The sequence below is a fragment of the Neocloeon triangulifer genome, unplaced genomic scaffold (assembly GCF_031216515.1).
Source record: "Neocloeon triangulifer isolate White Clay Creek 2 clone unplaced genomic scaffold, ASM3121651v1 ptg000012l, whole genome shotgun sequence".
In the NCBI taxonomy this organism is placed as follows: Eukaryota; Metazoa; Arthropoda; class Insecta; order Ephemeroptera; family Baetidae; genus Neocloeon; species Neocloeon triangulifer.
Genome location: NW_026775554.1, coordinates 8203292 through 8227716, shown reverse-complemented (window position 1 = coordinate 8227716; position 24425 = coordinate 8203292). Strand labels below are relative to the sequence as shown.

The 24425-nt window shown below is 40.3% G+C and overlaps 6 protein-coding genes across 12 annotated transcripts in view; 5 read left to right on the top strand and 1 right to left on the bottom strand.

The window, feature by feature from the left end:
- The first annotated feature begins 210 nt into the window (after window positions 1–210).
- Window positions 211–2448, top strand: LOC132198443 (UDP-glycosyltransferase UGT5-like). The gene is made up of 6 exons (XM_059622502.1): window positions 211–234; window positions 390–845; window positions 1005–1220; window positions 1294–1678; window positions 1763–1982; window positions 2037–2448. The coding sequence occupies exons 1-6, from the start codon at window positions 211–213 to the stop codon at window positions 2335–2337; spliced, it is 1602 nt and encodes a 533-aa protein (XP_059478485.1). The 3' UTR covers window positions 2338–2448.
- LOC132197424 (lysine-specific histone demethylase 1A) lies at window positions 2429–6695 on the bottom strand. 2 transcript variants are annotated; one of them, XM_059620713.1, is made up of 17 exons: window positions 6589–6695; window positions 6063–6187; window positions 5854–5996; window positions 5669–5802; window positions 5434–5595; window positions 5268–5384; window positions 5028–5204; window positions 4442–4599; window positions 4295–4385; window positions 4103–4234; window positions 3977–4050; window positions 3775–3923; window positions 3571–3723; window positions 3363–3520; window positions 3068–3310; window positions 2841–3012; window positions 2429–2761 (listed from the first exon to the last, which is right to left on the bottom strand). In XM_059620713.1, exons 1-17 carry the CDS (start codon window positions 6610–6612, stop codon window positions 2580–2582), a joined length of 2394 nt encoding a protein of 797 aa, XP_059476696.1. In that variant the 5' UTR covers window positions 6613–6695; the 3' UTR covers window positions 2429–2579. The 2 variants fall into 2 exon arrangements, with proteins under 2 accessions (XP_059476696.1, XP_059476697.1); XM_059620714.1 differs by having other exon boundaries at window positions 4442–4584.
- Window positions 6696–7214: 519 nt separating this feature from the next.
- LOC132197340 (carcinine transporter) lies at window positions 7215–10948 on the top strand. 2 transcript variants are annotated; one of them, XR_009441844.1, is made up of 12 exons: window positions 7215–7504; window positions 7629–7850; window positions 8356–8511; window positions 8568–8826; window positions 8985–9153; window positions 9205–9331; window positions 9392–9513; window positions 9566–9780; window positions 9830–10011; window positions 10082–10263; window positions 10338–10427; window positions 10628–10746. XR_009441844.1 is itself a non-coding variant. In XM_059620576.1 (11 exons), exons 1-11 carry the CDS (start codon window positions 7394–7396, stop codon window positions 10869–10871), a joined length of 1989 nt encoding a protein of 662 aa, XP_059476559.1. In that variant the 5' UTR covers window positions 7215–7393; the 3' UTR covers window positions 10872–10948. The 2 variants fall into 2 exon arrangements, 1 of the variants encoding a protein (XP_059476559.1); XM_059620576.1 differs by lacking the exon at window positions 10338–10427 and having other exon boundaries at window positions 10628–10948.
- Window positions 10949–11374: 426 nt separating this feature from the next.
- LOC132197351 (trifunctional enzyme subunit alpha, mitochondrial) lies at window positions 11375–15319 on the top strand. Its single transcript, XM_059620597.1, has 11 exons — window positions 11375–11470; window positions 12516–12622; window positions 12672–12944; window positions 13064–13314; window positions 13367–13574; window positions 13628–13974; window positions 14033–14255; window positions 14308–14517; window positions 14575–14770; window positions 14827–15029; window positions 15083–15319. Exons 1-11 carry the CDS (start codon window positions 11398–11400, stop codon window positions 15281–15283), a joined length of 2292 nt encoding a protein of 763 aa, XP_059476580.1. The 5' UTR covers window positions 11375–11397; the 3' UTR covers window positions 15284–15319.
- A 639-nt stretch (window positions 15320–15958) lies between these two features.
- Window positions 15959–20834, top strand: LOC132197580 (golgin subfamily A member 1-like). Of its 3 annotated transcripts, none has more exons than XM_059620937.1 (10): window positions 15959–16213; window positions 16854–16977; window positions 17031–17119; window positions 17176–17283; window positions 18029–18430; window positions 19128–19700; window positions 19757–19969; window positions 20036–20110; window positions 20163–20342; window positions 20439–20834. In XM_059620937.1, exons 1-10 carry the CDS (start codon window positions 16055–16057, stop codon window positions 20592–20594), a joined length of 2079 nt encoding a protein of 692 aa, XP_059476920.1. In that variant the 5' UTR covers window positions 15959–16054; the 3' UTR covers window positions 20595–20834. The 3 variants fall into 3 exon arrangements, with proteins under 3 accessions (XP_059476920.1, XP_059476919.1, XP_059476921.1); XM_059620936.1 differs by having other exon boundaries at window positions 15960–16213; window positions 20163–20345; XM_059620938.1 differs by lacking the exon at window positions 18029–18430 and having other exon boundaries at window positions 15962–16213; window positions 20163–20345.
- Window positions 20835–23572: 2738 nt separating this feature from the next.
- LOC132197012 (cell adhesion molecule Dscam2) overlaps window positions 23573–24425 on the top strand; it is a 120258-nt gene continuing 119405 nt past the window's right edge. For all 3 annotated transcript variants that reach the window (XM_059620021.1, XM_059620022.1, XM_059620020.1), the window contains exon 1: window positions 23573–23676. In XM_059620021.1, coding sequence (XP_059476004.1) covers window positions 23634–23676 — 43 coding nt within the window. In that variant the 5' untranslated portion in view covers window positions 23573–23633. The remainder of the gene's footprint in view (window positions 23677–24425) is intronic.

The window sequence follows — 24425 nt, the reverse complement described above, 5'->3', positions numbered from 1 at the left end:
ATTCTCAATGAACTTTGTGGTCTCGCATGTTCTATATTAAATAATATGATGTTGTGGATGTGGATGCGACTGGCACAAGGAGAAAAGTAAGAAGAGGCGCAGAGTTGTCTGCCGGCAGAGCTGGTGATTGTCAACATCAAAGCGCAGGCAGGTGGTTGTGCACATGTACTGCGAGTCATTGACAAGGTGATGTATAATTTTTTAATCGCTATGGGGCTTAAATCTTCACCAATAGTAATTAAGAACTCCTATAAATGTTAAAACCCGTAGAAAACTGCTTCGTATTTTTAGGAACCTATTAATCATTTACTTGAAAAAATATTTGATTTGAAATTTTTATATACTTATAAATATTAATAATTCACAAAACTTTATTTTGTAAATTTCAGATGCGTTGGTTGATATTATTTTTGGCCGCCCTGGCCGCTTTTGACGTAGCCCCAAGCAATGGAGCTCGAATTCTGGCCGTTTTTCCCTTCATTTCAAAGAGCCATATGATCGTGTTGAACGCTCTGACCAAAGAGTTATCCTCCAGAGGTCATGAAATGGTCGTGGTCTCTGCTTTCCCGCAGGAGAAAAAACGGCCAAACTACACCGACATCGATATCATGCCCGACTTGAAGGAAATCATGGAGGAAACCACAGGGAAGAATCTTTTTTACGCGGGGAAAATGCCTATCTATAAGCAGTCCTTTGTGATGTGGGGGAAGGGCCTTGGCGCCACGGAAGCGGTGGTCAAAGGGTCGCGCTTCAAACAATTGCTGAAGGACGAAAGGGGTTTCGACCTGGTCATCACCGAGGTTTTCATGAACGAGGCCATCTACGGGCTTGCCTACCACTTTCAGGTTAGTTTTAATTTAAGAGAATGTATTTCGATGAACCTAAAAAGTTATCAGTTATGCAGAGTCATGGAATTTAAAATAATTCTAGGGTATTCTAACACAACAAACTTGGGAAAAGATAGTAATCCATAAAAATGGAAAATGTATTTAACCATTTTTTAGGCTCCATTGGTTTTGGTGTGTCCCTTTGGCGGATTCCACTGGCACAATTACGCGTCGGGTAACCCAGTTCCTTTATCATATTACCCCAACCCTTTGCTCGAGTACACGCACAAAATGACCTTCACTCAGCGCCTATCCAACTTTTTATTCACAAAGACGTGGGACCTCGGACATTACTTTTACTACCTGCCGCGCCAGGAAGCTCTAAGTAAAAAGGTGTGCTCATTGCAGGCCCCTTTCACATTGTAACACTAATCTAAGATAATGTTAAAAAAAAATTATAATTTAGGTGTTTGGCCTAGACACCCCGAGCGTTCAAGAGTTGGAGGCGTCGGCCTCAGTGGTACTTGTGAACCAGCACTTCACCCTCAACTACCCACGACCTTTGATGCCCAACATAATCGAGGTTGGAGGGATGCACGTTTCGAGGGAGGTCAAACCACTCGCAAAGGAATTCAAGGACTTCCTGGACGGGGCCAAAGAGGGCGCGATTTATTTTTCCATGGGCAGCAATTTGAAGAGCGAACTTATGGGAGATGATCGGATTAAGGCGTTTGTGCAAGCTTTTGCCGAACTACCGCAAAAGGTTCTGTGGAAGTGGCAGTCGGACAGTGTGCCAGGGCAATCTAAAAATGTTAAAGTGGCAGCTTGGATGCCACAGCAGGAAATTCTCGGTTTGTTAAAAAAGTTTATTTCATTTCTAAGCATTATTTTATAATTTATGTTGGCATAATTAAAATTGTTATATTTATAAATAGCTCATCCAAATGTGAAGGTTTTTGTAACCCACGGTGGTTTGCTGAGCGCCCAGGAAGCTGCCTTCCATGGAGTCACTCTAGTGGGAATTCCTGTTTTTGGTGATCAAAAGCTGAACATGCGGAAGGCCCAACTTGGTGGTTTTGGAATTTACATAGATTTTAATAATGTTACAAAGGAATCCATCCAATGGGCCCTCAACGAAGCCCTCCACAATCCAAAGTAAAATGATAATATTTTTATAGGAATAAAAATCATTTTTTTTTTTTTTATCAGAATTACAGAGGCTTCAAGATTGAGATCTGCGCAATATCGGGACCAGCCGGAGTCACCCTTGGACAGGGCCATCTTTTGGACTGAATACGCTCTGCGACACAAGGGTGCTAAGCACCTTAGGTCGGCAGCAGCAGACCTCTGCTGGTTCCAGCTCAATTTGTGGGACGTTTACTTTACTTTGTTGGCACCTGTTATATTATCACTTTTGCTGTGCAAAAAGTGCTGCTGTGGAAGAAAAGAATCAGCAATAGCTGACAAAAAGGGAGATAAAGCAGATGGCAGCAAAAAGAAAAAGCAGTAGGTCTAATATGTATTTTAAATTTTCTTTTTCTACAATATTAATTATGTAGTGCCTTGATACCAGTCGTGAAGTATGGTTTTTATGTGTATTAAAAAATGTCCGTTTTTACTATCTAGTTTTGCTTTATTTCTTTTACTCCAACGGTGAAGAATCTTCATGATTTGGGGCATAATTTATTTTACTTGTTCTACTTTAAAGTTTAAATAATAAAAAAGGAAAAAGGTTTCCAACAGACCTACTTTTTAGTTCTGGCCGGCGGTAGCAGCCGTAGCAGTTGGGGCAGTGGTTGCATTGGTGGTTGCAGCACCAGGCGGAGGTGCGTACGGGCAACCGACGAACTGATCTGAAATTCGACCACCTTCGCGAAGTCCACTCAAAAATGCACCATGCACCGTGGCTGGATAGTTTCTTATGGTGTGCTCTCCTGAGAATCAAAATTAAATTTTTTATAAAGAAAATAATAATAAGTAAAGCATAAAAATATAAAATTAAATGAGACATACCAGCAAAATACAATCTGGGAATGCCATTAGATGGAGATCCAGCTGGCGCCGGTGGAGTGACAGGGGCTGCCAGAATGTCGTAGTCGTTGCCGGAAGACCCGACTGCCACAAATGAGTACGAGCCACGGGACCACGGATCAGCCCTCCACCTTGTCACAACCGTCTCTTTAGGCTGAAAATTAAAATATGAAATAATCCTATGCTTTATTTAAAAGCAAAATCTTTACCTGTGGAACATTAGCATTTCCAAATATTCCCTTAAGGACAGCAATGCAGCGTCCAACTATGACATCATCACTAACATTTTCCATGATAGCAGCGGCCTCTCCAGCCACCAGGGCGAGAAGGACAGGAGCCTTGTACAGGTTCCAAAAGAGGAAGAGTTCACCCCTGCTGGCGGTTGTGCTTCCGACGTGGCCAAAAAGATTGGCGTTGTGGTCCCAAAATGCGCGTTCAAAGCACAACACCACCTAACGTGAGTTCTGTTAATATGTTTTTGAAAAATAGAATGCGTTACATTACCTTATTTAAATTCCCAAAACCAAGCCTCTGAATGGAGGCCACCTTCCACGGAGGCAGGGGTGGGTGGAACTGCACGGTGTTGGGCAGAGCAGAAGATTGCTGCTGCTGAGTCGTCTGCTTCAAAACTCCCAAGGGAAGCGTGCACAGCACAACATCAGCTGTATAAAATTAAAATTTATACTTGGATTAAGATTTTACATAATATTACCTTTGTAGGTGATTGGGTTGCTCTGGTTTCTGGCATTGCTGGTAACCACTTCCACTCCATTGTGGTTGTACCTGATCTGGCGCACTGCGGTGCTCAGCTTGATGTCGAGATTCTCAGAGAGAGCAACAGGGACACAAGAATATCCGTTACGAACTGAGAGCAAAATAATTAAAATATTTATTCAGCATCAATTTCCGAGTTTACCAGTGAGATGGCTCCCAGTGAACTCAAAATCATCATCCTGGTCCCAATGTTTGAGGGAAAGATTTGAAAGTGGAGTTGCGTTCGCGAATTCCAAATTGGCAAAATGCCAGTCCAGGATCTGTCTGTCCCGGGATGATAAGTATACATCACTGAAAATAGCTCTCGTTTTAAAAAAGAAAATATTAAGAAAAAATTAATAAACCTGGGAGGTGATGCCTCAAGTTCTTGCAGCTTTTCTTCAATTTCCTTTTGCTGCTCTTGAAGTTGATCATATTCCTTCAATCGTAAAAGTTAATCTTTAAGTCTTAATCTAAACATTTTTAAGTACCCGACACTCATTGTTCATGTCTCTGAGTTTTGACCTCAAGACAAACTCCTGAGTGATGTCTCTGTTCTTGTTTTCACCCAAGGCTTTGTATTGCTTGCCCAACTCCTCAATCTTATCTTTGACCGAGATCATCTGAAAAAAAAATATATAAAATAAAATCATAAATTGCTACAAAATTCCTTTCAAACCTACCCTGTGTTGATTGCTCTTCAGTTTATCTTGAAGAGCAATAACTGACTTCAGGTGAGTCACCTGTTTCTCTTTCACATTCTTCTCTTGCAATCTGAGAAAAAATTTATTTTATAACAAAAAATGAAATTTTCAATTACATTATCTCACTTAATGACCCACTCCAAGGCTTGTCCCAGTGAGACCGGTTTGTCTCCTGTGTAGTTGAAGTCGAGCTGGTGGGAGAGGTAGCTGGTGGCCTCGAGCAGCCGGTTGAACTCACGCTCGACCATTTCGTCCTTGTCCTTGGGAACCTGAACACCCCCTGCCTTCAGTCAGAGAGCATGCAACAAGCGGGCAAAGCAGTCAAGCGGTGACACACACACTCCAGTTAGTTGGTGCAGAATGTCAAGAAGGGCAGTGGTCCAACAAATTTCGTTACAAATTCAAAATTGAATCACTGCCCTGGCTTAGGAAGCTGGTCGGAAGCACAACAAAAGCGCCAACGACGAGAACTGTGGTTTATTTACAGTGTTGGTGAATGGGCTCAAACTTTTTGTTCTTAATTTGAAGGAAACAAAAAAAAAAAATCCCCAAACCCCAAAATTTTGTGTTTATTAAAGTTTCTATTTGCGAACTAATTCCCAAAAATTCAGTGGTTTTGAAATAAAATAAAGTTACCGCTAGAAGTTCCATGTAAACCTACTTGTGTTTCCAAGTGTAAGGTAAATTCAATTCAGAGAAATTTTAATCTCACCGTGTTCCCGTTGGACTCGTAAAGTGGGCACTTCTGCCTTATTTTGTGCAGCTCCATAGAGATTTGTTTTGATAGGACGGTGACTGGGTTTCCACCAAGGCCAGTCACAACCATGGCTCCGAGATCAGCTATGTAGTTGCCCTTGCGGAAGGTGGCAATGCGTCCACCAACTCGGTCCTAGTAAATAAAGTTTACAAAAATGAAATTGCCAAGATTCAAAATAAAAAAAATCAAACTCACTCTCGCTTCCAAGACGACAACCTCCATTCCAAACTGCTGCATTTGCTGAGCTGCAGCCAAGCCAGCAATTCCTGCTCCTATGACGATGGCTTTGCCACATTTTTTGCTTGGAAGCGGCTGGAATTTAATTTTCAGAAAAATTGCAACCTTGGGATTAAAATTCTACCTTTGTTCGCTTGAACATCCCAAAGTTGATGAGACCGTGTCTTTCGAGGAAAGCATGAATTCTGAGCACAAAGGCTGGGTCGCTGTTGTATGGGCTCTCTACTTGGGCCACACAGTTGTCGGAAATGAGCTGCTGTTTCGGATTCTGCAGCCAAAGCTGAAGCTGAAATTACAAAAATAATTATTAGAATTTCAAAAGTTTAGATAAATTTGATTATATTAGGTTTTTTTCTTACTAATCTGTTACGAATGTGCAGAAACACTTTCTGTGTCTGCGAAGGCCCTTGGGCAATGTCTGGAAAACAAGCGGCTTCGGTCGAAGTCAATTTATCAAAGGGTAATCTGCTCTGGAACGCAGCTCCGTCCAAACCTGAGAAAATAATCAATTCATCCAATCCTCAATTGTACAAATTCAACCAACCTTTGAGGGCATCAAGTTCATTTTCAGGCTGGTCATTATTTTGTTCTGTGGTTTCCTCCTTAGCATCAGCTTTTGCAGCCGAGCTTCCTGAGACGCTTGAATTTGAACTCTCGCCAGATGTGGAAGATTCCTTGTTTTTCTCACTAAATCAAATTAAAAAATTAGCACTCTCGATTTGGGGAAAAATTTCTTTGGAACGAATTATGTACCACCTGCTGTTGACCGTGGAAGAGGAGGGGTGGAGCAGCGACGGCTTTTTATCTTTGGTTTTTTCCAAGCCGGTCGATGGACTTTCAACAACTTCATCTTCTTCGGCAGCATTGTCCGACTCCAACTAGAAAAATGCGTGCAAAAAACCTTCAATTTATTCGAAAAATACTTCAATTAAAAGGGCCTCACTTTAGTGTGTTAAATTTTTTTAACAAAACATCCAGCAGTTATCGAAACGAAAAAATATAAAATGATAAAGATTCCAGCAATTTCAGCTTTAACGTGATTGATTAACTATTTTCAATTTAAAGATGACGATTTATAACGGGCTAATACAAGCAAACACGCTTTAATCGTTCGCTCAACTCGAGAATCTGTTCTGCGGCCAGGGTGCATCGACTTCAACTAGACAATGCGATGCCGGACGACGTAAAGAATCGCCGGTTTCGCAGCAGTAACTGCGAAAATGACTGTGACCGTCCCTCTGAATTGTCAATCGGATGTTTAACATGGATTTACACGTACCTTAATCTTCTTCCTGCGGCTCATATTGGCAAATTCACTCGATTTTTTCGTCAAGCGGCGGAGAAAAACAACGAGGCAGCTGCTGGATTCGCAGTCGAGACGCCCGCGGCAGAGCGCATGCGTGCGAACTCGAGGGTCGAGAATGGTTATGCAACCGGTCGGTCAGGGACGGCGAGATAATTGCCTACTCTGCCTTTGCCAGGGGTCTTCGATTCTTTGATTGCCTCTAAAGAAGCAGCTACGCGTGAATTATTGTGAAATGTTTCAAATTGCTCAAGTCAAGGATAAAAGGGATCTAAATTGTTTTAAATCAATAAATATTTTTTAAATTAAAAGACTTCTCCTTCAATCATGATGCACAAAATTCAGTCAAATGTAAAATGCATTTGTCGGCGTATCAAATATTAAAATATGACATATTGTATAATATATTGCAAGACGTATTATTGACTCGGATCAAGTCTGATAGAAAACCGCATATTAAATTATGCGGTTTGAAGTCTCAGCGTCGTAATCTACTGATATCTTCTTTTATTTAATTGAAAAATGTTTATTTATCGCAATACTTTTCACAGACCAAGCGTGTTTGTTTTCCGAGGAGTGTGGTGTGGGGGATGAGAGAAGAAAGAAGTGACCGCGCTGGATATTCGCACTCGACGGCAATTTGTAAGGTATCATTTGCTCATTCCCATCGGCGGCGGTCGCCCAGTCGGTTCGTCGCGCTTTTTTATTGCGGCCATGTAAGCGACCCTCAAGCGGATCTCACTCACTCCAATCACTCTTATTTTAACACTCACAAATTAACATGGACCATCACGAGGAGCCGAGCACATCTCATCAACACCAGCATCCTGCCAATAATGCACAAAACGAGGAGAGGCGCCGTCTACACAAAGAAAAACAAAGAGATCTTAACGTAAGCGTTTATTATTATTACTTTTTTTTTTTTTAATTTTATCACTTAAAATATTTTTATTTTTATTGCTAACATTTCTTTGATTAAATTGAAGGCTCATTTTGTTATTTTAATTTCAATAAAGGAGCCCATGGATTTGGACGATTTGTTGCCGCAACTGGATGAATTCGGGAAATACCAAAAAATCCTGATTTGGTTCATTTGTCTGCCGGCGTGCATTCCCTGCGGCTTCTGCGCCTTCAACCAACTCTTCATGGCCGAGGTACCTGAGCATTGGTGCAGGGTGCCGGCCCTCGAGCTGCCCGGCGTGTCACAGCACGTGCGCAGAGAAGTCGGCGTGCCAAAGGTTAGACCAACTTTTTAACTAGGGCGCAAGCCGCAAATGTATTTGTTGACTGAAAGTGCAAAACGAGGGTTTTGTTTATGACCTGTCACAAATATGCAGTACTTCCAAAAATAAACCAGGTGCGTGGGAGATAAAAGCTGCGATGATTAATTCTCCGCCAGTAGGTCAAGATGCTTATATATCAGCTAATCCAGTTACACCTGCGCTCCTGTGGGGCTTCGTAAGCTTTGGACTATTGGCGCGCAGGGGGATGATAAAATAAATGACGATTTAACTTTGTAGTTTTGGGGCTAATGCAAATGAAGCAAGGTAGACTGGTAGACAAAATTAAGTTGACCTATTTTCAGTTAAATTAGAATAATTTAGGAACATTTCCAAAATTCTTAGTAAACCATCTATTTATTTTAATTGAAATTTTTCGAAAATGTTTGTAAACAGATTTAAAAAAAAAATGTTTCATCAATATATATTAAGTAGCATAAAAATTTATATTTAATTTTTGCAGGACGATAGTTGCCTTCGTTACGCTGTAAACTTCACTTCATTGCTTGAGTCACAATCCCTGATGGACATAGTACCAAATTCAAGCTGGCCCGTCGAGTCCTGCGTTGAGGGATGGGAATATGACCTGTCCGACATAAGCTCATCAATCGTCATGGACGTAAATTTAAATCAACAGTACAAAAAATTGCACGTTTTAATCATGATGCCACTCAGTTTGAGTTGGTGTGCGACCACGCGATTTACCCCACGTTAGGTTTGGCCGCCCTGAACGCCGGGGGCCCCATCGGCGTGTACGGTTTTGGCGTTTTGAACGACGGCATTGGACGCAAGAAATCGTTTTTCCTCTGCCTGGCCGTGCTCATCGTCGGCGGCCTCATCACAGCCTTTTCCTCCAGTTTTTGGATGTGGGCGGGCAGCAGGTTCATCGTTGGCCTCACCATTCCTGCCATTTACCAAATTCCGTTCATCATTGGTGAGAGATCAAAATTTATTTTAATAGGCAGAAAAATAAATGGTTATTTGCATGTTGAATTTTTACTACAAAAAATTTTCAACATGAAAGAAGTTCCAGTGTTTTTTCTTTACACACAAATTTAATTCATAATTTAAATGTTAAACAAAATAAATCAGCTCTCGAGTTGGTCGGCGCCAACTACCGCTCCTTCGTGACAGTCCTCACTTGCATTTTCTACACTCTGGGCTTGGTGCTTTTGGCCGGAGTGACTTACTTCATTCGAGATTGGAAAGCCATGGCCTTCGTAACATCCGCTCCATTTTTGTTTTATTTCTTTTACTGGCGGTAAATTAGTAGCCTAAAATGATTAATTTCCAAACTAAAAATTTGGTGCAGATGTCTTCCAGAATCTCCACGCTGGTTACTGGCCAAAGGCAGACTCGAAGAAGCGTCTTTAATATTGGAAAAACTGGCTGCAACAAACGGCAAAGAGCTGCCAGATTCCTTTAAACAAAAATTAAAGGTTTGTAATAATATTTGAAATAATTTTTTTCTATAAATCTTGAATAAATTTTACTTTTAGCAACATATGATGTTGCAAAGAACCCGCAGTGAGGAGAGAAAAGCAGAAAAAGGCCCAGGGGTCACGGCTTTGTGCAAAACGCCTAACATGCGGCTCAAAACGACTTTGATCACTCTCAATTGGTTCTATTTTTAAAATTAAATTTTTCATGTAAAACAAAATTGGCATTTGAAGGTTCGCAAATGAAATGGTATACGTTGGTCTGAGTTACTACGGCCCAGCGCTAGGAAATGACCGCTACCTCAGTTTTCTCTTGTCTTCCCTGGTGGAAATCCCAAGCTATCTTTGTTGCTGGGCTGTGATGGACAGATGGGGTCGCAGATGGCCGCTTTCCATTTGCATGGTTTTGAGTGGCATTTCCTGTATCATTACAGTACTTTTGCCAGCAGGTAATTTTAATTCTATACACATTTTATTATCTAATTTAATTGCACTCAGACGCGGTTGTGTTGACTCTGATTTTGTATCTGTTTGCCAAATTCACGATATCCGCCTCATTTTTGATCATCTACCCTTTCGCTGGTGAACTGTACCCAACGCAATTGCGAGGGGTTGGAATCGGCGCGAGTGCTTACATCAGCGGACTGGGCCTTATAGTGATTCCTTTTATTGTCTATTTGGTATGTTTTTTACTCATTTTCTAATTAATATTAATTTTAATTATAATTTTATTTATTAATTTTTTATCAGGGGATGGAAATGTTGGTGCTGCCCTTGGTTGTGATGGGGGTGATTTCAGTCATAGGAGGCTTGGCAGGTCTGAGGTTACCAGAAACGTTACACACCAAGCTACCGCAAACGGTCGAAGAGGGAGAAGAGTTTGGCAAAGATTTTTCAATGAACGATTGTCTCCGATGCGTTCCAGCGTCACAGTAAGATTTTTGTTGTCTTTTTTTGCTATTTTTTAAATCATGAGTACTCAAAGTTTTGCTTTTGTTTATTCCAGATGGTATAGGAAGACCATTCCAAAATCGCCGCTTTTGTAGTTATATTTAAGCTAGAGCTAGTAATAAAAAAGACCATATAAAAGTAGCAGGTAGAGCGTATTTCTCTTTCTTGATGATATAAGAATACAAAATTTGATTATTATATGCAGTAAATAGAATACAATGAAAAGTGAAATTTGTATTCTTGATACTTCTTTGTTTTAGTTTTTATTTTAATATATTTGTTTGAACATGCAGAATTTAACAAATTGAATTATAAATGAAAATAAAAATCTAAATACCAATCCAGGCATGGATCTTACGAAGATTTGAGCGTTCAGCTGTCCGAATTAAATATCGCCAGCGTGGAGGCAGTAAATGCTGACGAACCCTTGTCTCCAACAGAAGCGACCGAAGAAACGCCGTTCGGGTCAAGAAGCAAGAGCATCAGGAGGAGCATAGCGAGACAGTCGAAGATTCTTGTCAGGCAGTCCAGTGTGCTAGAGACTCCTTACGACTCGTCCGGGGCCATGAAAATGACCTATTGGTACTGAAAGTTTCACAAAAAGGTCATTTAAAAAGACCTCTAATTTAGTTAGCAGAGTGTGCCATTAAGTTTAAGTGTGTGTGAAAATTTGAAATATATTGAAATCGGTGTTTGTCTGAAATCTTATTTTTTTTAATGAATACACTATTCTTAAAAAAAAATTTAATGCTAAAAAACAAAACAAAAAACAAAAAAAGTATGAAAAAAAAATCAGAAATTTATCAAAATTACATTAAAGAACAGTTACGTTTTAAAAATTTTAACTACAAACTTACGTAAGTATCTATAGTGTCTGAAAGCGTTAGAGATAAGTTTTATCAAAATTTGATATATTGCCAAAGTTAAATTATTTAGATGAAACATAATTATAATTAATGATAAAAATTACTAAGCGGACCCTTGATACCCGTTGTGGAGAGAGGCGGAACTCATTTTCAGTGGTTTAAAGTTTCAAACTCCTCAACGTTTTCGCGCTCCTTCTTTTCCCCTCAACAACCACTTCCCCTTTATTCCTTTTCCTCATTGAGCTAAACATGGCGAGCAACAGAATCTTCGGCGCTCTTTCGAGAGTAAAAAACACCGGATTTCTACTTTCCAGAGGCCATGGTGAGTCTAAATTTGATCCAGACACAACTCGGGAATATAAGTTAATATTCTCCAGTCGGACCTGTGCTAATTTATGTCTTTCTGCATGCGAAAAACGAATTGGCAGGCGACCGTGTCACGCCAGCTGATAGGCGGTCGAAAGTTCATTTTCATGTGTTCGTGCATCTCTGACATTTAATTAACCTCATTAATGGACTAATTCATGTCCACCTAGATCAGAAATATGTCTTTCAGAAGTAGCCGCTTCGAAATAATGACTCGTATTTTTGTAAGCACTTTATTTTGCTTTGTAATCGTTGAATGTGTGTCACACTATTTTCCGTTCCCCCACAGCCAAAAGTTTCACTTCTAATTTTTTTAAACAACATTATTGTTTCCCAAAATTTATTGTTTTCTCTCTATATTATTTTTCCATAAATTTTAACTAAAATAATTGGTTTTTATCATCCTATTGACGATTTGTAAGAAGTTAAGCAAAACAGGAATCGTTGATAATGTTACATAATGGTATTAATGGTTTGTGAATAAAAATATTAATTAAGCCACAACTTAACTATATGATTTTTTAATTAATTGGAAAATTTCATACAAAAACTTCAACTTCAAATATGCACTTTTCCATAGCTTAAGTAAGTGATAATTATTTCATTCTTGCTAAAAAAAAAAATAGTTATTTTAGTCTTTAGAGTTGCTAAATCGGAAGAGATTACTTGATTTTACAATTTTTTTCACGGTTTCCCTACAACAGTCACGCATGGAAATAAAATATTCTCTTAATTTAAAGGCTTGAAGTTTTTAGAACATTTTTAAAGTGGCGGTAAAATCGTCGGGTACAAAGTTTGGTCTAAAGTACAAAGTTTCATGCTGGATTTTTATCTTTTGCTCTGATAGACATTTTTCACTGCCCATCTTTATCATCTCGCTCTAAATCACCTTTAATAAATCTAAGCAGTATAATAACAAAAACAATTCAAATCAGCATGGAATCTCCAGACAATGGTAAATTCAAGCGCACGGATTTCATTGTATTAATTTTTTGTTCCAGTTGCTCAACGAACAATCAGCCCTGCTGCCGGCTCAGCATCACTGCACACAAGATTGGAGGTCAAGAACAATGTAGCGGTCATCACGTTAGATTCGCCAAATGTCAAGGTAATACTCTTTTTAACTGAAAGAAGCAAATATTTTAATTTCAATTTAGGTGAACTCATTAAACGATGAGGTGATGAATGAAGTGCACAGCATCCTGCAGAAAATCGAGAATGACCCAAGCGTGCAGGCCGCCGTGCTCATTTCAGGCAAGCCTGGCTGCTTCATCGCCGGTGCTGATATTAAGATGTTGCAAAAGTGTAATACAGTTGAGGATGCCACGACCGTCTCCAAGAATGGCCAACGAATTTTGGCGCAGGTGGAGAACAGCAAGAAGCCGGTTGTTGCTGCAATTATGGGATCCTGCCTTGGAGGAGGCCTCGAGGTAAAAATCTTAGAACGTTGCTTGCTTAAAGTGATATAAATGTTTACATAATTTTGTGTTTTTTTCTTTCTTTGTGAAGTTCCTTTTGTATTTGAATAAAAAAATTTGAATTCTTCCAGGTTGCCCTTGCTTGTCATTACCGCATCGCCGTCAAGGACAAAAAGACCGCTCTTGCTCTTCCAGAAGTGATGCTCGGTCTTCTACCAGGAGGAGGCGGAACTCAGCGTCTGCCAAAGCTAGTTTCTCTACCCAAAGCAATGGACATGGCACTCACAGGCAGGAACCTTAGAGCTGATGCTGCAAAGAAATTGGGACTTGTCGACCGTATTGTTGAGCCTCTTGGTCCTGGACTGAAGGACGGAAATGAAAGGTACTTTCAATTAATAATTTATTTATTGGTGAAACAGTAGAGAAAAAAATAGGACAATGGAGTACTTGGAAGAGGTGGCTGTGAATGCTGCCAGACAGTTGGCAACTGGAGAGCTTAAAGTAAGCCGCGAAAAAAAGGGCCTTGTTGACAAAGTCCTGAAGTTTGCCCTGAACTACGAATTTGTCCGTAACCAAATCTTTGGCAAGGCTAAGGATGCAGTCATGAAGCAGACTGGCGGCCTTTACCCAGCACCACTCAAGGTTTGAAGTTTTAAATTGGCAAATCAGAAGATTTTATAAAGTTTTCTGTGTAGATTCTTGAGTGCATCAGAGCTGGAGTGGAAAAGGGACCTGTTGCTGGCTATGAAGCCGAAGCCAAGGGTTTTGGTGAATTAGCAGTCACCCCTGAGTGTAAGGGACTGATTGGTCTCTTCTACGGCCAAACCGAGTGCAAGAAAAACCGCTTCGGAGCTCACGAGCACCCCATTAAAACTGTGGCCGTCCTTGGTGCTGGACTCATGGGTGCCGGGATTGCCCATGTGTCTGTTGACAAAGGTTATGATGTCCTCTTGAAAGACACCACTCAGGCTGGCTTGGCCAGAGGGCAGAACCAAATTCAGTCTGGTTACGATAAAATGGTCAAGAGGAGGAGGATTTCTGCGTGAGTCAAGTCGATTCTATTTATTTTGAATTGGTAGAGAAATTTTTTGTGGGTTCAGGTTCGAGCGAGACCTAATTTTGAACCACCTGGAGCCAACTCTCAATTATGACAACTTCAAGAAGGTCGACATCGTCATTGAGGCAGTGTTCGAGGACTTGGCTCTGAAGCACAGAGTAATCCAAGAAGTTGAGAAGCACATTCCGGAGCACTGCATCTTTGCCTCCAACACCAGTGCCCTCCCCATCACTGACATTGCCAAGGCTAGCAAGAGGCCAGAAAAGGTTAAAAATTCTGATACATTTTTCAAGCAGAAATTTTAATTATTTTAATTAGGTCATTGGCATGCACTACTTCTCTCCAGTAGACAAGATGCAACTTCTGGAAATCATCACCACCGACAAAACCTCGAAAGACACGACGGCCGCTGCCGTTGCTTGCGGCCTCAAGCAGGGCAAGGTTGTTATCACAGTCAAGGACGGACCTGGATTCTACACCACCAGGATCCTTGCTGCCATGCTTGCAGAAGCCATGAGACTGATGCAGGTTAGAAAATCATTTTTAGAATTCATATTTTTTCTGATTTTGATTAATTCTTTACAGGAGGGTGTTGACCCCAAGGCCCTGGACAAACTGACCAAAACATATGGCTTCCCAGTAGGTGGTGCTACCTTGTCTGATGAGGTTGGCATCGATGTTGCCGCTCACATTGCCGAATACCTTGGAAAGGCCTTTGGGGAGAGATTTGCTGGTGGAGACCCCAACGTTCTGAAGGAGATGGTTGCAAGCGGATTCCTTGGTAAGGACAACCACAACTTCAGCTTTTCAAAAATTATTATTATTATTGCCCATTAGGTCGCAAAAGTGGCAAGGGATGCTTCATCTACGAAAAGAACTCTAAGAGCAGGGAAATTAACACAGATGCCGTGGCTATCATGCAGAAGTACAAATTGGAGCCCAAGGGATCAACAGCACCTGAAGACCTGCAGCTCAGGATGGTCAGCCGATTTGTCAACGAAGCCATCATGTGCCTGCAAGAGGGAATTTTGGCTAACCCTGTAAGTTCATTGACCTTTTGATAAAAAAAAATATTTGAAATACGCTTGAACAGCTGGAGGGAGACATTGGCGCCGTCTTTGGACTTGGCTTCCCTCCCTTCACCGGAGGACCCTTCAGGTTTGTCGACCGCTTCGGTGCAGACAAGCTTGCTAGCAAAATGGAAGAGTACGGCCAGCATTACGGAAAGCCATTTGAGCCTTGCCAGCTGCTGAAGGACCACGCCAAGGATTCCAGCAAGAGGTTCCACAAGTAAACACCTATGAATGTTTTATTTAAAAAAAAAACTAAGGCTGCCTTTGTACAGTTAATAGCGCTATTTTTATATCCCCTGGCGCAGTCTACATTGCAACCATTCTTTTGCAAGAAAGTCTGATCAATAATGTGTTGACTAATGATAAATAAATTGTACTGTTACTTTGTTGTCATATGTATGGAGAAAAGGACACAACTTTCTGTTAGATGCCGCAACTTCTACACTTTTGTTCTAAATCGTTCAAATTTCTTCATTTCATAGAATTTAGGATGAGGGGTGGCATTATCTCGTTTTTCCAGAAAATCACCTATTGGAGCCATTTGTTGTGAAAATAAATGCAAAACGAAAAAAAATATAATTTTTCTGACAGTGTTTGCTTTTGAAATACCTATTCTGTTTGCTGACTGAAAAGTGATATTATGTGTGACGTGTCAAATCAATATAGGGGGAATATAGGCAACCTGAGATGCACAACAGTTCTGGGGGTTGCATTGCGATTTTTAAATTAAATTCTTTGATGTTAATGTTTTTCTTTTTATTGTTTGTCTTTTGAACCCAGAGTATTCTCATTGCTTGCCTCCGAAATCTAAAATTCCTAAGTTCTACCAAATTGTGCTGGTTTTAACTTTTACATAATTTTCGTACTTCAGCGCTCTAATCGGCCACGCCCCTATTTCTGTGTTGACAATCAGGTGAGCTCGAGCAATGGCCGCCGCTCGGATTTGATATACGTGTTCTGGTTCCCACAATGATAAGCGGAAATCGACCACAATGTTCGCGAACTTGAAGAACAAAATCAGGGAAGAGACGGGCGGTGACCTGCCTCAACTTGGGCCCAAACATCTCGGGCATGGCCGTCTCAGCAGGGGCAGCAAGGGCGGCTCCACTTCCAGCATGTGTTCAGAACAAGATAATACCTCAATGCTCAAGGTTTTTAAATCTCTATTCTGACGGCTTTGAGCTTGGAAAAGTTCTCTCCATATCAACGAACAAATTTGGTTTTATAAAATTGATAATTTAGCTTGTTGGGATCATTTGAAGATAGATACTCACCCCTTGATCCTTCACCTATTCGACACGCCCAAATGCACATACATAACAAAAAAATAAAAATAACAAGGTTTTTTGTTGTGTGTTGTGTGCACATTTTCTAGTCTTGTTATTAAAGCAAGCGATTAAAAATAACATTATTTTTGATTTTAATAAACAAGAAAATTATGTTAATAAAATGATTGAATTATATGTATATATTAGCAATAATTTATTTTTATATTGTGTCAGGCAGAAGATAACACGATAAATAATAATCGTGAAGTGGCTTATTAAGGGAAATCACCAGTAAATTAACATAAATAAAATTATATATGTGGGGGTTCAATAATTCGGTGTCACTCTTACAACTTCCCTGCACATAAGACTGACATTGAAATGCAAACTTAATCAGGCCCCTACTTTTCCATCGATTTTATTTTTACCTTGCAGAGACACTTACAAATTCACTGAGTTATGTGTCATACAGTTTTATTCCTCTAGCATATTTTAACTTTCATCATTTTATGATAATTTTCAGCCAAGGGTAGACTGGCAACTTCAGGCAGAAACGCTGGTGTGCGAGAAAGCTGTTCTGGAGGAGGAAAAGGCAGAGTTGGTCAAGAAGAACCTGGAGTTGTCTGAGCAGCTGAAAGAAGCAAACAGTTAGTTCTATTCAATTAAAAATTTCAAAATTTAATGCAAAATCAATTCCCAGACTACAAACAGAAGGCTTTTCAGTACCAAGAGGATTTGGACCAGCTCGAGGGTTTCCAGACTCAGGAAATAGCCAAAGTCAAGCACTTGGTAAATATTTGATGCAAGAAAATATAAACTATATTTACAAAAAACTCCTATCTCAGTTACTTGAGAGGGAACAGCAACTAAGTGAGAGTCAATCCTCCCTTGCCAAGGCACAGACAGAGATTTCCAGGCTGAGATCAATTCAGGACCAATTGGCGCATTTGCAGGTAGGACCTGTGTATTTCTTGCTTATCTAATTGCACTGCTGACGTGAATGTAAATCACTAATTGTGTACTATTTAAAATTAGCCACAGTTGCTTTGAGCTTGATCGTGCAGCTTTAAAGCAGATTTTTAAATAGCCCATTTTTTCCATCACAAGGAAATCATAAATAAAGATGGTTAGCAATTTGAATTAATTAAGCACTCATTGCAAGCACTACGATCTTCGACAAATACCAGCAGCGGCCACACCTATGCTTTGCAGGTCACAAATTAATGTACATAACACATCCATCCAGCTTGCATGCTGATAATTACATGCTTCCATCTTGGACGTTGTCTGTCTTGACTTACGTGTGTGAATCTGTGTAAAAAAAAGCTTTCAGACTAAAACAAACATCGGCAAACATGTAATTCGAAAAACCTGATTTCATTCCATCAGAAATTCAACAATTCTGCAGGCGGTGTCTCATTTTACAAATAATTAATACTTTGAAAATCGGAACATTTGACCAGCTAGAGAATGATCATCTTGCTAGAATTTGCAAGAGGAGGTTTTCATCCGCTAGTGTGATTTTAAATTTATTTTTGACAGAATTTAGGACCAGACACAATGTCTCTCGTCTGCAGATCTCCAAAATCTAAATCAATAGAAAGCTTCAAACTAAAGCTCAGGTTTTTCGAACAAAAGGCCGGAAGCAAGTGGTGTGGGTTGTCGGCAACTCAAAGCCCATGCGAACCCTTTCCTCAGGACTCGCTGGACGCGGCCGAGCACAGCGCCGAGCAGACCAAGCAGCGGCTGACCCTGAAGTTGGAAGAATGCGAGGCTGAGCGGGTGGTGCTGAGCGAGAAGTTGGCCAACGTGACCGCCCTGGTGGACGCGAGTGCCCGCGGCGAGGTGGCCTCGGCCCTTGAGCAGGCCAAGGACCTGGCCGAGCGGCGCCTTGAGGAGGCGCGGCTCGAACTGTCCGACGTCAAGGCTAAGTGGTGCCAGCAGGTGACCGCCCTGGAGACGCAGGTGGCGCGTCTCTCGGTTCAGGCTGGGGAGGAGGGCGCTGAACGGCGGGCGGCCGAGGAGCGCCTCAGGGAGGCTGAAGGCCGCATGAACACCCTCACCCTTGAGAGGGACGCCGCCCTCGAGAGGGCTGCTAAGGTACAGGCCAGCTCTGACGACGACGAGGAGGAAATCCTTTTTAATTATGGCTAATTCCTGTGTTATATTTTGACATTTAGTTTGGCTAGTTGCGTAAATTGTGCCTTTGGTTTCTAAAAGTTTTGCTTTGTACAGATATTTTGAAAAGAAACTTGCTTTTATTTTTTTCAGCTATAAATTTATCTAAGAAATGTCATATTTGTTTTTTTTTTAATTTATTCAATTAACTGTAAAATCCAATTTATATTTAAATTCAAATGAATCGTGCTTTTAATTTAAAATTATAAAACTGATTAATTTCATCGGGAATTTGGGAAACTAGGCACTATTTATTCTGCGCCCAAACCTTAGTTTTAGTTTAATATTTTGATCAGCACTCTGTGATGTCACCTTGATTACTTGTTGCAATCCTCTCTAGTTTTAACTTATAGGACACTATTTTAGTTTTGTTTAAGAACATGAAATTCAAAATCATTGACTGCAAAGCACAGGCGTCTAGTATTCCTGATTAATTTTTAACTCTCTCTAATTTATTGATGTTTTAATAAATTTTTGTTCTAACTAACCATCCTTTTTATGTTTCTCACCTTCCCCGACCAATATTTGATAACAAAGCATGAAGATAATTTTTTTTTCAATTGTCAAATCCAAGTAGCTAGAGTAGGACTTTTGTCCTTAAAGAACTCTCTCCTTGCAGGAAGGACAGTCGTCAGATCAGGAGTTCGTTTTGAAGGACCAAGTTTCTAGTCTGGAGGCAGCAAAGAAAGAGCTAGAAGGACGCTGTTCGTCATTAGAAAAAACAGCCTCGGAGTGTGAAAGATTAAAAGAAAAAATTTCCGAGGTGGAAAAAGTGGCGTCTGAAACGCAGAAAAGCCTGGAAAGCAAAATTCAGGAGGTTGAAAAAGCGTCCAAGGAGCGAGAGGCCAATGAGAAGAGGAAGTCTGCCGAGCTGGTCAAAGTGAGTCGGGAGATCAGAGAGGAGAAGAGCAAGTTAGAGAAGAAAGTGGCAGAGCTCGAGTCGGAAACGCAGAAAAGTGTGACGTTGACCAAAGAAAAGGAGGCCGAGCTCGAGAAGGCAATTAAGGAAAACCAGGCATTAGTGGAAAAGTGCAAAAAACTTGAGGAACTGGAGAGTGAAGTTAAGGCGTTAAAGATGTGCTGTGAACATGTAGGCCGAGTCGAAGCGGAGAAGAAGGCGCTGGAGGAAAAGTGCGCCAGCCTGGAGACCAACCAGAGAAATCTGGAGCTTGAAGAAACTTTGCAAAACACAGTACAAATTTTTTATTCTGAAATTTATGATTTTTGCTAATAATTATACTCTTTTAGATAACTAGACTAGAGGGTGAGTGCTTGTCAGTAGCTGAAAAAGCACGATTTCTTGAGGAGAAAGCTTCAAAAACTGACAAAGATCTGGCTGAGGCTAATTCAGAAAAGGACCAGTTACTGTTGAGAAATGCAAGTCTATCACAGCAAAGTGAACTAAACTGTAGAGAGCTTCAAGAGGAAATTTCTGAATTAAAATTGGCACTTAAAAAGCAGGTGAGACCAAATTTAAATAATAAATGATTTTATTATTCTTATGCTGATTACAATTCTAAACTATAGGCACCTAAATCACAAATCGATGAGCTTAACAATAAGATCAGTGACCTCGAAACACAACTTGCCGAGAAAAATAAGGTAACCGTCTCATTTAACTTGCAATTCTCATTTAACTCGGTCCAATTTTCAGAATGTCAAAACTCTGACTCAAAGACTGGCGGACATGAAGAAAACTTTGCAGAAGGAAATGAAAGGAGCCGACGCTGTGGCTTCACAGCAGCCAGCAGAGAAAGTTGAAAACAAGGTGGACGTCAATCACGAGTATTTGAAGCACGTAGTCCTTAAGTTCTTCACGAGCCGGGAATATGAGGTGGTAGGATCAATTTTTGTTTCATTTGTGGTTTGAGTTTTTCATTTTTCTGAGAAGCGTAATTCCCTGATTCTTATTGTATATCTTTCTTCTCAGGCCCAGCACCTAACCAAAGCCGTTGCCACTCTGTTGCACTTCACGCCGGAAGAAGAGCGCCTCTTAAGAGAGACGCTGGACTGGAAAATGTCTTGGTTCGGCAGCAAGCCCAGACTTGGCAATGGCCAGACAGCGAAAAATATCCCTCCTAGCTAGCGATAATTTCTCAATTCTTGACATTCCTCTGTGAATAATATTCCTAGTTTGGGCCTCCTGCAACTGCGGACTCAAGTTTTTGTATCACCTGACCTCTATTAACTTATTATTTGAGCTAAAATTATTGGAAACAATGTTTGTTATTGATCTTTATTACTGGAACTTTTTGATGAAAATGCTTGATTATTGTTGGAAATGAGAGCAGAAACTTTTAAGAAAATATATAGCTTCGTAATTGAACTGCTTGGTTTTGATTTAAAAAAAACCCAAATTTATAAATTGTTGTGACTGTTTGTTGGTCGTTTTTTTTTTAAATGGGGATGTAAAAAGTAATAATTTTAAATGGCTGCAAAAGGCATTATATAAGTTTTAAAAAAGTAATGCACCACAAGTCGAATATATTGAAAATTATGCATATTTCGTATTATCTGATGCAGCCTGCAATAATGTATGCGCGCCAGTTTTGCTCCCAGCAGAAGCTTCTTTCCTCCCTCGCTCTCTCCTCCAACCAGCGGGGTTTTTTCCCAACAAAAAAACCAGAGATATATCTCTGCATAACACCAGAGCGGTGCTATATTATCTTGCCGGTTCATGCAGAGGGGGCTGGGAAAAATTCCGCTTGCTTGCTTGCGCACAAATATAACACACAGCTTGCTGCGTGTGTCTTGTGCCCTGGGGAGAAGTTGAGCCGCAGTTGTTGCTTTTTACATTTTAACGTGTGCAACTCTAATAAAAACTCGCATTAGTGCACATTTTATTGCAGCAGAAGGGAAGCATACAAAATAAAAAAGCCAAAATGCTATAGCATTTCCCTCTGTTTTACTTTGCGAAATTTGGGCTTTTTTAACATTTCTTTGTTATAATTCAAAGGGTGGCATTTAATTGTAAAGTAGCGCAAATATTTATTTAAATTAATTTAAACGTCAAAGTTTTCTGGGGCAGGTGTGAGGCTCGTCAAAAGGCTCACATTGCGTGCAGACCGCAGTTTGCAAAGTGTACCCAGACCGCAGCTGTAGAGCTGCGCTGCACGGCAGGTCCAGCAGAGCTTTTACCTCATTCTCTGCGTGTGATTGTGTCGAAAACCTCATCAAAGTTTCCTTATTCTGCAAGCGATGGTGGAAGGAAATTATGGGCGGTGTGAGCACCCCTGCTGGAAATGAACTAGAGGGCAGGAGCGACGATCGAGTGCCAGGAAAAACCCACGTGTGCTGCTAGAGAGTTGAAACAGATTTTTGTAAAATAAAACTGTTTTAGAAAAATTCAAATACCAAAGCTTAATTTTTGTTGAAAAAAAAACTATAGTGTAATTATGCACAATTTAACCCTGGAAGATCGATGAAAACCTCTACGTTGAACTAAATTTTTAATTAGGAAGACTGCATAAAATGCAGCCCATATACATGTTACAATCATTTTTTTTAATTAATTGTATTGTACTAACTAAGTAAAAAATCATGCATACAAATAAAATTGCTAGGGGTTTCTTTCTAGATTCAATCTGTGCAGCCCACAAAAATCTTTATTAAAATTTATATTCTACATTAAAAAAAAACATTTAATTTTTTCCGTTTAAAACAGAAACACGCAACTAGACCAATAATGCGTGACAACTTTAAGGGTGATATCAAAAGTGTCTCAAGCAAGTTGGGCCGAAACTTTGGCCCTGTGCAAAAGATCTATGTACGCAAGTTCTAACCGTCATGTTTTGTCTCCGGGCAGGGGATGCAATATTAAATTTCAACTTTGGAAGGTGACTGTGGCCGAGAGCTTCCCTCTCGCGTCGTCAACCCTTCTTGCAGCCCCGCGCGGTGCGCATGGTTTGTCAAAGTGGCACTTGCTTCTCTAAAGTATGTGGGCACATGCATAGCCGCTCTGTTGTGTACATTTGCACTCTGTTGCACGTGTGTCATACATGCTCGTATAGTTCAAACACGTCGGCCGGGGTTAAAGCTGTTTTAATTTTTGATGATGGCGGCTCAAGAAACTTTCCATTGTGTCTGTGCGCCGCGCTTTAATGAAAACCCTGCTTGACGCCAAAACAGAAGCCGCAGAGATGTGTGTGGAGGGCACGCCGGCCTGTTGGTAGTTTCGGGTGTCTAATTAGCGCGCCACCAAACCCGATATTGCACAGAAAGCAAAAGTGACACACAACGTCAGGGCTCACTTGACACCTGCCTTTTTGCACCCCAACGGCTCTCAGCTGCGGTTTGTCAAATTATTTGTTTTCAAAATTCCAGCTTCATCCCCCAATGATCTATAATTAGACTTATCTGTCTGCTTGCATTTTTTGCCTTTTCTATTTCAGATTAAACGAGGTTTACTGAGAACACACAAAATCTCATCTCAAAAAATAAATCCAACAAATCCAAATTTTATAAAATAAGTTTCGGAAAAATGAAAAAAATTGTCAAGATGTAGTTCAAAAGATAAGTGCTTATAGTAACGTTTTTTTTTTAATTTTTGGTCAGTCGAACCAACTTTATTCAATGATCTAAAAAAAACCTTTTTTTCACGTGCAAACGTATTGCTCTAAATAATAAAGAAATATTTTTTTTTTAGATTTTGCACTGGTGTAACGACAAAACTCCAATAATTCTGAAAAACTGTTTCATAGAAGCTAATTTAATAATTTTATTTATGAGCGGTTAACAAATAAACTTTGCAAATTAATTTTTTTAATCAAAACTTCAGTCTGAAATTTTTTTAATAACAGTTCGTTCTCTGCCAGCTATAATATTGAAGAGTTGTAAAAAGGATGTCGGATTAAATCTGATAGTTGGCAGCAGTTCCAACACTTGCTTTTTAGTTGCGACATTTCAATTAGTGAGTGTTTCTTTTCCAATGGTGTGTGTCAATCTGAGGATGCATAATATTGTTTGCGTGCAACGCGGGCTCAAGGGTGGAGTGGTGGCGGCGCAGACTCGTTCTGTCGGCGCTGTCGAGGGTTGAAATGCTGCGAACACGCGGCCGTCAGTGCCGGTCTAGCGGCTCAACCCTCGACATCGCACAGGGCATGTGGAAGTAGTGAGCCGGCCCAACATGCGAGTCATCCCGTGTCTGCTCTTCGTGCTCCTCGCCAAAGGTAGGATTTTCTTTAGATGATGAAAAACACGTGTAAATTTCCTAAGAAAGTTGAAATTGCAAAGATTAGAGTCTTGTTTTTATGGTGTTCATGTTTACATCAGAACACAAGTTATGCCAGCTGTGTTAAAATCGCTTGAATGCTACGGTAATTATACAGGCTTTTGTTACTAGCATTTTTTTTTTTATAAATTAAATTCTTTATATGTATTAAAAATAATACGCCTTCTTTTAAGAGGGGGATTTGATCTATAATCAAAATCTCTCTAAAATTTAACTTCAAGCAACGCTCAATAATTGTTTACCTTATAATGATAAATTATGTAATTCTTCAATCTTTAATTTCTTTTTAAACAACAAGAGGCCACCATAAGAATTAAGAAATATCAATCGTCTCTCATCCCCGTTCTGACCTGTTCGCTCTTGTCGAAGCGCCGAACAGCAGCAGCCAGCAGGATGGAGGGAGAGAGAGTGTGCAATTTTAAAGAAAACAAAGTCACCTCTCGATGCCTCGGCAGCACATTCTTGTCTATACCGTAGGGAACGCGAGCTTACTTAATTATATTATAAGCGCGGGACTCATTTTTATTGAGGAAAATTGCGTCTTGAGAGCGTTTCAATGATACATTTGAACAATGCGCGCTTGTCTGGTGCTATTGGGCTTGGAATGAAGTCATGCGAGAACGCAGACAAATCTAAAGGCGCTCGTAGTGGCTCCTTGTTAACCACTTATGTCATTTAAAATTAAGT

Coding starts and splice junctions, on each gene's coding strand:
- LOC132198443 (XM_059622502.1), top strand. CDS start 211: ATGGGGCTTAAATCTTCACCAATA. Junction 846..1,004: donor GGCTTGCCTACCACTTTCAG/GTTAGTTTTAAT, acceptor ACCATTTTTTAG/GCTCCATTGGTTTTGGTGTG. Junction 1,679..1,762: donor GCCACAGCAGGAAATTCTCG/GTTTGTTAAAAA, acceptor ATTTATAAATAG/CTCATCCAAATGTGAAGGTT.
- LOC132197424 (XM_059620713.1), bottom strand. CDS start 6,612: ATGAGCCGCAGGAAGAAGATTAAG. Junction 3,924..3,976: donor CTTGAGGCATCACCTCCCAG/GTTTATTAATTT, acceptor AGCTATTTTCAG/TGATGTATACTTATCATCCC. Junction 3,724..3,774: donor CACTGGGAGCCATCTCACTG/GTAAACTCGGAA, acceptor TTTTGCTCTCAG/TTCGTAACGGATATTCTTGT.
- LOC132197340 (XM_059620576.1), top strand. CDS start 7,394: ATGGACCATCACGAGGAGCCGAGCACATCTCATCAACACCAGCATCCT. Junction 9,514..9,565: donor ACTTTGATCACTCTCAATTG/GTTCTATTTTTA, acceptor TGGCATTTGAAG/GTTCGCAAATGAAATGGTAT. Junction 10,012..10,081: donor TTCCTTTTATTGTCTATTTG/GTATGTTTTTTA, acceptor ATTTTTTATCAG/GGGATGGAAATGTTGGTGCT.
- LOC132197351 (XM_059620597.1), top strand. CDS start 11,398: ATGGCGAGCAACAGAATCTTCGGCGCTCTTTCGAGAGTAAAAAACACC. Junction 12,945..13,063: donor GCCTTGGAGGAGGCCTCGAG/GTAAAAATCTTA, acceptor GAATTCTTCCAG/GTTGCCCTTGCTTGTCATTA. Junction 13,315..13,366: donor CTGAAGGACGGAAATGAAAG/GTACTTTCAATT, acceptor AGAAAAAAATAG/GACAATGGAGTACTTGGAAG.
- LOC132197580 (XM_059620936.1), top strand. CDS start 16,055: ATGTTCGCGAACTTGAAGAACAAAATCAGGGAAGAGACGGGCGGTGAC. Junction 16,214..16,853: donor ATAATACCTCAATGCTCAAG/GTTTTTAAATCT, acceptor GATAATTTTCAG/CCAAGGGTAGACTGGCAACT. Junction 19,970..20,035: donor AATTGGCACTTAAAAAGCAG/GTGAGACCAAAT, acceptor TCTAAACTATAG/GCACCTAAATCACAAATCGA.